This window comes from Manacus candei, unplaced genomic scaffold (genome assembly GCF_025592945.1).
Source record: "Manacus candei isolate 608988 ecotype Guabito, Panama unplaced genomic scaffold, ASM2559294v1 h1tg000049l, whole genome shotgun sequence".
Taxonomy (NCBI): Eukaryota; Metazoa; Chordata; class Aves; order Passeriformes; family Pipridae; genus Manacus; species Manacus candei.
This window is the reverse complement of record NW_026138097.1, coordinates 2,235,301-2,249,446: the sequence shown is the minus strand read 5'-3', so window position 1 is coordinate 2,249,446 and position 14,146 is coordinate 2,235,301. Positions and strand designations below refer to the sequence as shown.

Genomic DNA, 14,146 nt, shown 5'->3' with positions numbered 1-14,146 from the left:
CTGTCTTTCCATTTAGCCAGTGGTAATGTGGGGCATTAGGGCCTTTTCTAAGCTCTCAGCTACAGAAGTCATATCGAACATGCTTCATCTTACAAATGTCTCTGCTCTCACCAGAAGCCCCCATGCTGGTATAATCTGTAGCATTAATGTGGCATCTGCTGTGAAATCCCACTGGCAGAATCCCTAACATGTTTCTGACATGTTTTAGAAATGTGGTAAGCTGTAAGTGCAGAATTAATTGTTTCTTAGTGGTTTTCCTAGAGTTAATAATCATCTTATTCCACAACACCATCCCTACCACAAATGAGCTGAAAGGCTACGTGGTCCCCACAAGTAACAACTACTATCATATAAATGTCAGAGATAGTTATAGAAGATTTGTTCCATGAACAGGAGAGACATACCAAATGCCAGGTTTTGGAGGACCGTTTTCCCACAGAGTCGGCACTATGCTAAAAAGAGCATTAGGATCATTGTGTGTTCAGTATTAAAAAATAAGTTCTGTACCACAGAAAAATGTTACTACATCCTTTCCCCAACACTTCCCGTAAAATTGCATTTATCTGGAGGCTACATTTCATGTTCTATGCCCTCCCATTCTCTACAGGTAATATTTGCTTTTATTTCCTCAATGAGGCAAGCCAAATCTGCCTTCCTGCTCTCTTTATTTTATACACACCAGTTCTTTTATCCTAATTTCAAACAACTTTTGGTCCCCATTCTTGTGGAAGGAACGGTGACCCTTCATAATTTTCCTCTCATCATTGCCTACATATTTGCACACTGCATACCACTCATGTTCATGTTTCCCAGACTCTGATTAGAGCTGGTTGGACCATTCTCAAAAATCAAGCATTACAGGAATTCTCATCCCTTAGTACTAAAATAAATTATTCATGTTCTTTACAAAAAGAACAGTTTTATTGCTGCTGATTAAATAATATGCCCAAAAGACATTGTTTGCAATATTTTTTGCCCATCAATCATTCCATGAATTATTCAGAAATTTTTGTATTAAGCTGCCTCTGGCACTGGTTATTTGGAGTCAGAGAGATAGATAAATATCCTCTTAACATATTCTCCCTCAACAGTCTTAGACTGGGAGATGTGGGAAGTGGTATGGGTTACTTGCTGTGGGTATTATGGGAACTACCCAAAACTTAAAAGAGAAAAGTTGCTTTTCTTTTAATTATAGGGTGATTTCTTCTTTCCCTGTCCTTTCAGAGAGGGAAGGTGCTGCAGCTCAGTAATGAATTTGCTGTACACTGAATCCAGACTGAACCTCCAGGAGAGGGAGACAATGAATAGGCTAGTAGAAAGGACTGAATGCTGATGTCAATTAAACTGAAACCATGAAATAAATGAGGTCTTTCAACGGTTGTTCTTCATAGCCACTTCAGTTTAGTATGCAAGGGAATGCTTCTGTTTTATTGCAATAGTAAATTCCAGAGCCCAGAGAAAGAGAGAATATTGGCAGCTTCACACACATGCAGCCACTCAACCCGGTGTTGAAAGCTTTATAAAGGCCAGGCTGTAAGACATCCAAGACATTACTTACAAGATTCTAAGGGATGGATTTTTACAAAATCCTTATAACGTTGCCTGGTGCCCTTGTTGAAATGAATTTGAAATATGCTCGTGAGCTCCTCAGAGTCTGCAGATAATGCTCACAGGTATCAGGGTGTACACGCCTACCTACATTTAATACATCAAACAGACAAACACTTGTTTCAAATACAAAGATAAGGTGTCAATATTTGAGACTTAAAAAAAAAATAAAAATAAATGGTGTTTGTAAGGACTACTAATACTTTTCATTACCCCATCAGTCAATCAGGAAGCAAGGTTTGTCTCTGTTGTTTTAGCTTCTGAAAAGAAGCTGTAAGCATTGCACAGGGATATGGGCATAGGAATGACAGAAGACAAGGTTTTATGTTCTCAAGTAACCACAGACTATACCATCTTATGTCTTAATATATTCTGAGAACTTTCTTGAGAAGCTAATATTGCATGAGGATAAAATGTAACCCTCAGCACTATACACTCTTTCTTGCTAGAAAAAAAAAGGGAACTATTCCACATGTGCTAAGATGATTCTCAGAGGACCTGCAGATTTTCCTTGGTCAAATTATTAAATCATAATCTCTTTAATAAACTGGAAATTATTTTGCCAAATATGGAATATGATAATTCACAAAAATAAAAGTTTTAATTAGTTACATTATTCCAAACAGTACTCTAAATGTGCAATTTTTATAGAGTTCTGGGAACAGAATTGACAGTTAATTTCAGTTTCTACTATGTTTATAAATAACAGGAATGGACCTTGATATTAATATTCCACAGACAGGTAAGACTTTGAAACCTTGAAATAAACAATGTGATCGGTTTGGAATTGCTATATAATTAAAATTATAACACAGTTACTGTTTTGAGATGTATTTTTCACACGAGTTGACCTATTGGAACAAAGCTATTGCAGTGAGATAGGTTCCTCAGAGGAATTGATATCTGTATGGGAATTAGAAAGAGAAATGACTGGAATCTAGGTTTAGGAAGAAATAAAATGAAGTAGCCCATTTCTATAGAGAGTTTTTTGCCATCTCTGTGCACAAATTGCCTCACATCGGTTTCCCTTACATTTCATCTCCTGTAACTTGGAGTGCCTGTCATGTTGACCTGGAATTTTATTCCCAGCCTTCAGGTGGTGCTGAATTCATTCTGGTTTTGCTTATATAATTGTTGCATTAATTGTAAAATTGTTTAGTCACGATTAGTCAGTTGATACATTGAGTCAGTGGTAAAATACAACACACAGTTTTGCAGAAGATATGACCTCATTTCACAAAAAGGAAGTAGAGTTTGCAGCCCTTTTTTTCTAATACTTTGAAGAACTTTGAAGCTCCATATTGCTATTTAAAATATGAGCCAAGCCTGCCTGGTGTATGTCATAGAACCATTCACTGCACCTTTTGGATGAGCTAAAATGTATCATGATTTTACTCTAAAGTTGGGGCCTGAGCTTGTAACATGACCACTGATGTTTCAGTTTTCTTAAAAACCTAGCAAGTCTTCTGCTGCAGAAAATCTGATGAGAAAGTTCACCTTCTCTGTGATCCTGCATGCTGAGAACTGTGTCATCCTGAGTGCAAACCCACAGAAATCAGTAACTATCTGAATAGCCATGTGCTTTTCAGCCCAGGTCAGGGTGACAGATACTGATCACAACAATTCAACGAAAAAAGTACCTAATGTTACTTTTTTACATGGTGGATTGTTGGGTCAAATTAACTGCATTTGTTCCTGAGGCGGGTAACTTCATGTAAATGTATATAGTTAAGACTTGTGAAATAAATTTGGAGTAGCTATGAGTAGCCTTGTTCAGCCTCTTCCAGACTAGTGAGTAATGTTCAAGACATGCCCATGCCACGGTTCATCTTGTTTAAATGTCCCAGTCCCTGTTCGTTCAGCTGCGTGGCACCTGCACCTGCTACTGAAGACAGCACCTTCCTCTGACAGGGATGATAATTGTGAAAGAGGAGCATACCTGTATACTTGCAGGTCTGAGAAAGTAACCCAGGGAAGCGGTAAAACCACATTTGAGGAGACGGGAGAAGGGAATGTCACTGCCCAACTGCCCTACCAGAGACGGTGCAGTAATGTCTAACACCCCACCTGGCTGCAGCAGCAGTTTTAAGGTAAAAAGGGACAAATACTTCAAGTATTTGCATAAAGGGGCATATACTTCAACTTCTATTGAAATCTCACCAACTACCAAGTGCATTTGTTTTTCTTTGGCTGACATCACATTCTGCTCTGAACTGATGGAGTTCAAGGAGAGTTTGGACAATGCTCAGGCACATGGTGGGATTGTTGGGCTGTCCTGTGCAGGGCCAGGAGGTGGACTTGATGATCCTTGTGTGTCCCTTCTAACTCAGGATATTCTATGATTCTATGATGAACATTTTCCCATGTCCAGCAATACATTATGCTGGACAATTGCTTTGTGTCAGCTACCAGGGCCATCCTCAGGCAGCTCAGGTAGCCTTTTACAGGTGACAATGTCTGTGTAGAGGGTTGTAGCTCCCTGCAGAAGGGAGACATCCCCAGTGTATAGCTGGGTCCCCAGAAGTCCTGCAATGCCAGCTCACCTTCTTCCTCAGCTGAGAATGTGAATTGCCAAGCAACCTTTGTGCTAGCACAGCCAAACAACCAATTATACACTGCAGGTACAGTATACAATGCTGTACTGGAATTGTTCACAATCCACATGCAACTAAAAGCCACCATTTAACTACTCTTGTCATAACCTCAGCCTTTCAAAAACCGTGCATTGCCACCGAAACAATTGTTTTCTCGTGGTTTCAGGTGCCAAGGAAATCAGTGCACTCCACAAGTTTTATGCCTTCTAGCAGTTCTATTTCACTTCAGACAATTGGATCAGCATTGTACAGCTGCTATTCCTGCAGTTTTTCATCATTTGCCTGAGTTTACACAAGGGAAAAAACAGAGAGGGCAATTCATCTCTTAGCCAAAAGAAAAAAGTTGGCATTTCTCTCCCGTTGAAGAAACACAAGTGTGACAAAAAGTCTGTGTGACATTGAATAGAGATGCAATTCACTGCAGAAATCCGTAAGCAAGCATTTTCCTTGGAACAATTGCATTTACTGTAAATATTTGCCTACATATGATCAATTATTATACAAACAAAAAAGGCAGTTCTGTATCATAAAATGTAACCAATAAGATAGAAAAATATTATTTAAGGATATCTGAGTCAGAAAGCTATGGGATCCTGATTTAATGACGATACAAAACCAGTCAGACTCATCCCTAATATTACAATTTCAATAGACACCTGATTCAGTTACACAACTAACATGTAGAACTTATTATATTTGCTTGTCATTACTGACATAACCTCTTTCTGTTCACATGGCATTTCACACTGTGAAAAGCTCAATGTCGACGGATTGAAGACAATTAGGAATATCCCTTCCTTGCTTCTCTGTTGTTTATTATAAAAATAATAGTTTAGTCCCATACTACACTCTGTTCTATCGACATTAATTTTGAGTTGAGATGTGCATATAGCTCATTTTGATCTCAGCCAGTCCCTCCTTTCTGCAATGGAAGAGTTGTTATCAAAGTTCCAGAATGAAAATGTGGATTACTTCTGGGGACAACAAATTTCACTCATTTGAGACCCGAACCAAGGGAAATGACAGAGGAGAACTGTTTTGGTGTAAATAAACTGTACCTGTTGGTCTGTTTAGTATGCAACAGTGCAGTGTACAGTTTTTAAGACTGCAAGCCCTGAGAACGTTCAAAGAAAGCCTGGAGGAAGCGGGGGGGGGGGGGGGGGGGCGGAAATTATTCCTTTTCTTAACCACTTCCACTTACAATTCAATTTAAGTCCAACTGCTGGCAGTTCATGGAATAGACAGGAAAGGTTCTTTTCCAGGATCTGAAATGGTAATGACTCTGCAAGTAAGAAAACTGCTCTGTTTTAATATTTAATTATCAAAGTTCTGTGCTCTGGTAATACGGGTGAAGGAAGAGGCAGAAAACTATCATCTCCCTTGAAAAAACCTGAGTAAGAAGTAATTGCAAAAGGATTATTAAGATTCCTCTGGTGCTTTAAAGTGAATGTTAGACATTTACCCTTGATATATTCACGAATTTCTAGCTCTTTCCCATATTCTTCCATTTTCTTCTCACATTAAATGAGACATTTTGACCCAAAGTGTTGTGTAATATTATTGTATGTTATTAAAGAAGAGAGAAGTGATTTCACAAAAGCAGGGAAGTAATTCTTATGTATTACTTACCTCCATCAGAAGAGGGTGACAAGGCTATACTAGTAAATTGTCTTAATATCCTGAATGAGAGATATTACAGGAAAACACAGAAGTGTATGTTTGTTACCATGCCCTGGTCAAAATCATTGATCCTAGAAGTTTATTTTAACCCTTTTGTTTAATTTAGGGTCATTATAGTCTCCTGTGCCGTGAGCTGCAATATTTGAAACCTCATTAAGCCTATGACTTTCACTTAACCTGTTAGCTCACTGTTTCCTTCTCTGTGGTAGGCCTGGAAGCAAAGGATTTACACTCTGGAGGTCACTGTATTATTATCACAATATTCAGCCAGCAGCACACAACCCCAACATCCCTTGCATGAAGAAAAAATGCAGACAGCCAAGATCAGGACAGAGACATTGACTGCATGTGAGCATGAGTATGTCTTTCTTGATGCTGTTGTAAGCAGTCCTACCAGTGACCTGTTATTCACAACATTCAAGGAAAACAGCCTAGAATTTGATAAGGCAGTGGAACCACATACCTGGAAGAAGACCTGACCATAGGCAGAATATGCATTTTTAAGGCTTTTTAGAAACACTGTGCAATGTTTGGTGACAATGCACATACCGTCTTTATTAAATATTGAGGGTTTCCATTCTCCTCACGTTTCAAATGCTTACTCTCTTTCATTATGTTTTTATCTTGTTTACTATATAAAACAACAAACGAACAAACAGTGATATAAGTGTTCTTGAAATTTATCCAAATACCATTTAAGAGCCATGATTTCTAAAAGGATTACATTACTTCCAAAATTAGAGACAATGAAACATAGCTCTGTCAGTCCATAAGGTTTGCATGACTCAAGAACAGTGTGAATAGTCCTGTGCCCCAGGCCTTTCACAAGCCTTAGATCGACTCTGCCAGAGACAACAGCACACAGCAACAGAAATTGCTCTAGTGAGAATGAAAGCATCCTGCCCCATAGAGTGGCTGGTCTGCAAGTCCTGGCCATGGTAATCAACTACCCTTCAAAAAAGCCTGAAATCTTGAAGTGCCTTTGTGTGTTATGACAAAATCCATTGGCTGCTGCCATCCATTTGTGTTTGAGAGACAAGGTTGTATAATAATGATCTGAATGGGAGCAATGCATTATCTGAGCCATTATGTGCAGTAAAAAAGGTGTAAAGGAGCAGCCTATGACCCTATGCTCACACATTTTGCTTATGGAGATCACTCGTGGGTGATTGCTGAATGGCAAACCTTACTGCTACAAGAAAGCTGACAGAATTCCTTTGTAATGATCTCTGGCAATCTAAGCTATGACTAATCTATGACTGTGTATTGACCCTTCTGGAACCTCTTCCCAGAGCATCAGATATGCAGGGAGTAACTGCTGAGCCAGGTATGTCTGTGTCCCAGAAGTACCTTTGGTATAATAGGTACCATAAGCCTAAAATTAGACAGTTTTTAATCTTAGATATGGCAGCGACAAACTTTACAGTAGGTCACAAGTCAACTATGTTTTTCACCATTTCAGGTAACTTTTCTTCATCGTGCAAAACTGTTGGGTTTTAGCCTGTGAAATATTGCTCTCCTGTTTTGATCTTTTGGCATCTTTACAAAGTGTCACCATAATACACACAGGTGTGGAAAACATCCGCACTCTGAGGCACCACACCTCACCCTCAACCCTGCCAACAGTCCTGTCAAGGCCATCAGCACACAATCAACTCGTCTTCAAGTCTGTCCCAACAATGTTGTTCCGTGTATACAACATGATTCATCTAATTATTCACACACAGCTAATAAGAGAAAGCTTTCTTCATTGTTTCTCATGATTATAAAGACTTGTCTTGAACATCTGTTTGGAATGATCAAGTTTGCTAAATGTAAGACATTTAAACTGAGATAGTGTGAATCTGGGAAAATTACAGTTTCCCTGAGCCACCACCTCTGTATGTTTTCCAGAAGAGCAAAAGGCTGAGGAGACAGAGTGGAAGACGACAAGCAAAGGATTAACCCAAGTTTAGCAGTGTCATTATGACCAGTCATGAGGGCTCAGGAGTTTCTGTTGCCAGAATGGTTTTCTGTGACTGTGCATTGTGCATATAATCAGTATTGTTACCAGTTAAAAAAAATGGCAGGCAGGAGGTAGAAGTGACAGAACTGGGCTAGGAAATCAGTAGTCATGGACATGTATAGTAACTGCTCAGAAACAGATATGCATTTTTGGCTATCCAGAGGCACCAGTATCATTTTGTCCCCCGACATATCCATCTCTAGACAGATTTGGGTTACTTGGCCACTCATACCTGAGCATGAAACCATCACTGAGCATCCGAGAAGGGTCACAGGCAGGAGGACAGGCTTTTGCAGAGCAGCAGGGAGGAGGGAAATGAGAGTGCAGCACACAGTCACCATTGTTCATCTCTCTGTACTTGCAGTGTGCAGACAGGCTCTGCAGTTGGTTGTCCATGGCAGTGTCCCTAGCCCTGTTGTAAGGAATGTCACCAGTGGGACACCTGGCAGTGGCTGTGGGGTCAATGTGTTCTCATGAGGAATTGGCTTCCCTGATGTTCTGCCTCTCAGGGCCCGCAGAGCTCTCAGCACACAGGGCATTTACTGCAGCAGGCTCTGGAGAAACACGTAACTTGAATTCAAGTTTTGTGTATTGTATGAAGATTAACTGACTTTGAACTTATGCTCATAAGCCAAGTGCAGCATGCACAAACACCGTTGTGCTTATGTTGTGTTTATTTATATATAATAAACATATTAAAAAGATTTATCATTGTAATACCTAGATCTTGTAGAGAATAGCTTAAGGGCACGCCTCACATAAAGTCCTTGAGAATTCTGAAGCCAACAAGGCAGATTTTTTTAAAAATTCCACCGTTTATGACTGAAGAAGACGAAACCTCCGTGCACTGGGGACCGCGATCCCTCCGGGTCTGACCTCACGGCGCTGTGGGACGCCGGGGTCAGCCACACTCCGCTCTCTCCTGAGAGCTGGAGGGGGGGATCACGGAAGCGGCAGGCACTCCTCCCCCTCCGGCACTCAGACCCCGCAGCGACGGCCAAACCCCGGCGCGCCCAGCGGGCCGCCCTGTCCCGCCTCCGGGAGGGGCTGCGCCCTCACTAAACATGGCGCCGCTAGGGTCTCCTTGGGCTCTGACGTCAGAGCACTGCTGGCCAAGATGACGGCTGTTCTCCTGCGGGCTCCGCCCCTGTCCAACATGGCTGCCGCTGCCCGTCTGCTTCCGGCGGCGGTCGTCGGCCCTCAGTAAAGATGGCGGCAGGCGAGCAGCGGCGGGGCGAGGTGCCCTGGCGGCCGCGGTGAGGGACTGAGGTGAGCGGCCGTGCGGCCGGCGGGGCCTGCGTGAGCGGCGCGGAGAGGCGAGGCGAAGGGAGGGCTGCATCTGCCGCCGGGCAGGGGAGAAGGAAGGCTTCTGGGGAGCTGGGCACCTGCTCGGCCGTGAAATGGCGGGTCGGGGCCTGGCCGAGGCCTGTGAGTTCCGCCGAGGTCTGGGCGGGATGTGGGGACGGCGGGGTGCGCTTGCGGGACTCCAGCCCGTTGTGTCCCAGGGCCCTTGGTTCCGTCCTCCGCAAGGAGCAGCGTCTGTGGATTATAAAAATTTCCAGCGATACAAATGAATTAGTTGTGAGAGGCTTCTCGAGGTTTTTCTCATTGGGAAAGACGAAATAATCCGAAAGCTTCTTTCCCCTGCAGTAGGACTTGCTAATTCTTTATTCAAAATATAAAGGACTGTTCAAGATTTATAAGACTGTTAAGTATTTGGCATAACCAGAAAACTGAAAATCAAAGGTTAGAGTCCTTTCCAGTTACTGACTCTGTACGTAATTACCTATGTGTAGGTAATTGTGTATGTACAATATACAAACATAGAGAAATGTGTATATACATATAATCTGTGTGCATACCTGTGTGTGTAACTTAGGGCACCACAGAGAGGCCGAAGGGGCTGTTCATCAGCTGCTGTTGGCATCCAGCTGTCTGTGTACCAGCAGTATTTAGGAATGTTAACTTGTCATATATGTATGCCATAAGTGCATATGTGTGTCACTTCCATAAGATGGGAATAAACTCTCTTAATTGCTCTCATAAATCTCAGAAGTTGCTTCATGAGTGATGATCTGTCTTGACAGATGCACTCCAGTGGCAAACAGCACCAAGTTTCCACGTACAGGTTGAATAGTCAGCTTCATACCTGGCTTCTCTTCAGAACTCACATTTGTTGCCTATACTTCTAATCTGGCACTTCACCAGAGGGACTTCTGAGAATTTTTCAGAGGTCATAGGACACTGCTGTCATGTCCTGGGTTCAAGCTGCAGTCAGCCAATCCAATGAGGATATATTTGATGAAGATGCAGATGAGATGTATCTACTACAGAAGGAATGGAACAGTACCATGAAAAAAAGATTGAAGGTATTTCTATAAAAATTATTTAATAGTCTTTTTAGCCATTTTAGATTTACTGAGACATACCTTGATATACATATGGATGATTTAAAGGGAAAAGTAAGAGTGACTGCTTAAAAGTTATTGTGGCTTAGTTTCTTCTAAATATCAGGAAAATGTAGCAGGAATTTAGGGAAACTCTTCTTAGTAGTCATCACAGCAAAGTACTGTTTAACCAAAAGACATTGGATCCCTGTGCACGAGTACATGCATTTGTAAAAGGCAGTGCTGAATTGTGATGCAAGCTATTTGCTTTGTATGTGTAGGTATACCCCTAGTAAATGTAGGGCCAACACAGCTGAACAGTGCTAATAAAGAAATATGAGATGCTTGGGCATTTAAGTAGAGTTTATTCATCAGTCAGATTGTAAGATGTGAGACCCCACATGCAACCACAATTGGGCAGTGTGGTCTGTGTAGTTCTTTGGTTGATTTATTCTAGTGAAAACTGTATTTTATGAAAGTTGCTTTCCACAGCCCTTGCTCCCTGGAGTTCTACAGGGAACAAAACAAGTACATAAACAGGTTAGTTCAACAGATACATTATGATTCAGAGTGGGGTCAGTAGGGCTCATCTGCTCACTCACGAGTGAGCAGCATTTGGCTGAAGAACATGGGAAGAAGCTGTTGCGTAGGCTGTTCATGAAGAAGGTTATTACAGCAGAGCTGGTGTATTACTGTCCAAGGAAGTTTCCTGCATATGAGTCCCTTAAAAAGACTAGCTTTCTTAAGGGGCTGTTTAGTATTCTTACACAAATCCCTCTGATGTCTGTGAGTAGAAACTGCAAAATCATAAAGTGTTGTGGAAGTTAGAGTATGTTGGGCAAAAACCAAAAAAACACAAATATTTGTGTTCCTGACTGTTTTTCTTGCAAGGCCACCAGTTTTCTCATGAGCAAATGGGAGTTTTCACTCTTACAGCTTGCAATTTTGGTGTGGAAAAAATTAAGAATTATTCTGTGCTATATCTTAATGTGATTAGAATATAAAGAAATTAATTTGCATTACAATCATTAACTGTTTCTTACAGAAAGCAGTTACAATGTTATGTGTACTTATATATGACTCAGTCTATCACCATCTTTTTTTCTGGTATAACTACTGAATTGAGTGAGATCTAGCAAATAAAAGAGCAATGCTCAACAATTAGTTTTGGAAGAACAGGTAGATGGATTACAGACAGGAGAGTACTCTGCCAAGTACTACTTGGCAGCCTGTTTATTTTTTAGATAGAAAAAAGAAGTCTAGATGTGGTATTCTTAAATGAATTTTTCGTAAAGAACTTGGTCATCATAAAAGCAATCATGCTTTCTTGCAGATTTGTCTTATTTTTTTATCTTTCTAAGAATACTTTCCCTATTTTTTGATCTTCTGGGGATACTTTTTCAAAAGAACTGGACCATACAGTCAGTAAATCATAATGCACTGCAAAAAGCATGTTTTAGTTTGGCAATGGGTGTGTAGCTGTGAGGGATATTCAAATCTAGAAGCTGTAATTTAAGAGATTGAATACATGTTTAAACTTTTTTTTATTGTTATGCATTTGTCATAGGTCCAATTTGTCATCTTGTGAACAACCTGTTTCACTGCTCTTATTATAGGAAGGCTATAGGGATGGAGTTGAGGCTGGGAAAGAACTTGCACTCCAGAAAGGCTTTAATCAAGGTTACAGACACGGTGCCGAGCTGATGATTACATGTGGCCAGTTCAAAGGAACCCTGAAGTAGGTTACAAACTCCTTAAGGTCAAGTGCATGTGGAGAGTGTGTATGAAGGAACATGCATGCAACTTTTTGTTTGTTTTAATTTAAAAAAACAAGTGCATTGTAAAACTGCCCAAAGTGAGGAACCTGAGAATTCTCAGGTCTTGAATACAGGGAATTTCCTACCTGGGTGTAGAGTAATCATTCTTGAAAAACCTCCTTCAGTTGCTCTTCCAAAATTAACTGAATCTTCATCTTTAAGCTTAATACTTAGTTCTACTGCTTTAATTATCCATAAAGTGTGAATGACAGGCACACTTATATAGCATTGATATCTTGGCACATTGTTATCTGCCTTCGCCAATTGGAGGTCTGTGTAGATACATATAATCACTTTTGGTTTTGTTCACTTTTCAGTGCTCTCTTATCCTGGTGTCGTTTTAATGGACATGATTCTGCTTTAAGTAAGATAAATAATCTTCTTGATGTGGTTGGAAAGCATGAAGAAGATGTGCTTAAGTATCTGAATTCTACTGAAGAACAGCCACATCTTAGACATGTTTTAGACTCTGTTGAGGACATGGACCTTAATCACACAGCTTCAGCTGGGACAGAGCACAAGGAAGTTAAAGATGGAAAACAAGAGGATGGTGGCAGCTCTGGTGAAAACATTTGTAGAAATAATGGTAAGGCTGGTTCCTTGCAGTCTGAGTGCAGCAAGGCAAACCTCCGCACAGATCCTGAAAGGTCAACGCTTGCTTGGGTTAAAAAGCAGACTGTTTGGCTGGTAGAGCAACTGGGCTTATCATTGGATATACTCCATCATGTCCAGCAACTGAAACATTAGTTTTTCTGTCTCATGGTACTTAAAATTATCTCAACTAGTTTTGCTTCTCACTTTGTGCACCATATACAGGCCAATGCATCACTTTGTTTTAGGAAAATCTGATCTTGATACTTTCCAGTAAAACTAATTTCTGTAAATCTTCACTATGCTTTTGGCTCCTGGCAAAACCCCTCACTTTTAATCTTAAGGTAACATTGACAGAAAGGGGCAATGACACCTAAAGCTCTCCAGAGAGTACTAAACATGTTTCTGTTCTGCATCAGAAGCTCTCATTTCACCGTCGCCTTCTCTTGGCAGGAATTTGGAAATAAAGCGGGTCCATTAAATAGCCCCTCTAAATTGGTTCCCTCTGCTACCTAAAGAATAAATGCCTAGTGCTATGGACAAGCAACTCTTGCAGAATAAGCTGCTGTTGATGATATGCTAAATATATGCAAAATAGAACAGGATTTGCTGCTGATTCCTAGAGTGCTGTGACTCTCTAGTCATTATATAAAATACAGGAATTTTTCACCTTTTGTCAAATTCTTCCTCTTATCTTTTGTAACCACTATACAGTGCATTTTCACAGTTCAAAACTCTTTTTCCTCCTTGTACAATTCTATTTATTTTGTTTTGCTGAAAATACACTATTTTTCTCAAATTCAGAATTACTGACACTTCCACGTTTTACTCTTAGACTCTTACCCTGTCAGACCACACTAAACATGCTTCCAGTCTAATGAACATCCCTGTGTTATTTTTGTATTTCTTTTCCCAGTCCCTCAAGCCTGAACTCTTTCCCACATTCCCATAATGTTTTTCTCAAACTCTTCAAGGAAGCCAGGCTTATTCACCACCTCTTAGAAACACATCAGCCAACACATGCATATTTCTGACCACTTTGTATTTCTGTGCCAGCATTCTATATTTGACTCATTTTCTTATTGCTTGTCTTAACTGTAGCTGTAAACTGCTCTGTTCAGGAAGTTTTTTCTTGGTGAATGCCTCTCTCTATTTTACACTAATAAAACTGTTTTATAGTAAGTTAAGAGTTTGCTTATTTTAAGATGCTTGTAACCCTCCTTCAGATCTGAGACAAAGCAAGTCTAGACAGAGATAAACTAAAATTTTGAACAGTCAACTTGACTATACTTGCAGAAAAAAAACCAATCCAAAAAACCCCCCCAAAACACTTTCATACTTTGAGGCCAGAAAAAAACTAAGGCAAAAATTACTTGATTTTCAAAACCTGAGTTTACAGCTTTCTTACTAAAGACACTGTTATCCTGTCACAGAGGTGGCAGAGCGTAAGTTTGGTTGCCATTC

General features: G+C 40.5%; 1 protein-coding gene across 1 annotated transcript; it reads left to right on the top strand.

Annotated features, from left to right (window-relative positions):
• Window positions 1–8,990: 8,990 nt before the first annotated feature.
• YAE1 (YAE1 maturation factor of ABCE1) lies at window positions 8,991–13,864 on the top strand. Its single transcript, XM_051798774.1, has 4 exons — window positions 8,991–9,156; window positions 9,975–10,256; window positions 11,891–12,012; window positions 12,409–13,864. Exons 2-4 carry the CDS (start codon window positions 10,140–10,142, stop codon window positions 12,836–12,838), a joined length of 669 nt encoding a protein of 222 aa, XP_051654734.1. The 5' UTR covers window positions 8,991–9,156; window positions 9,975–10,139; the 3' UTR covers window positions 12,839–13,864.
• Window positions 13,865–14,146: the final 282 nt, after the last annotated feature.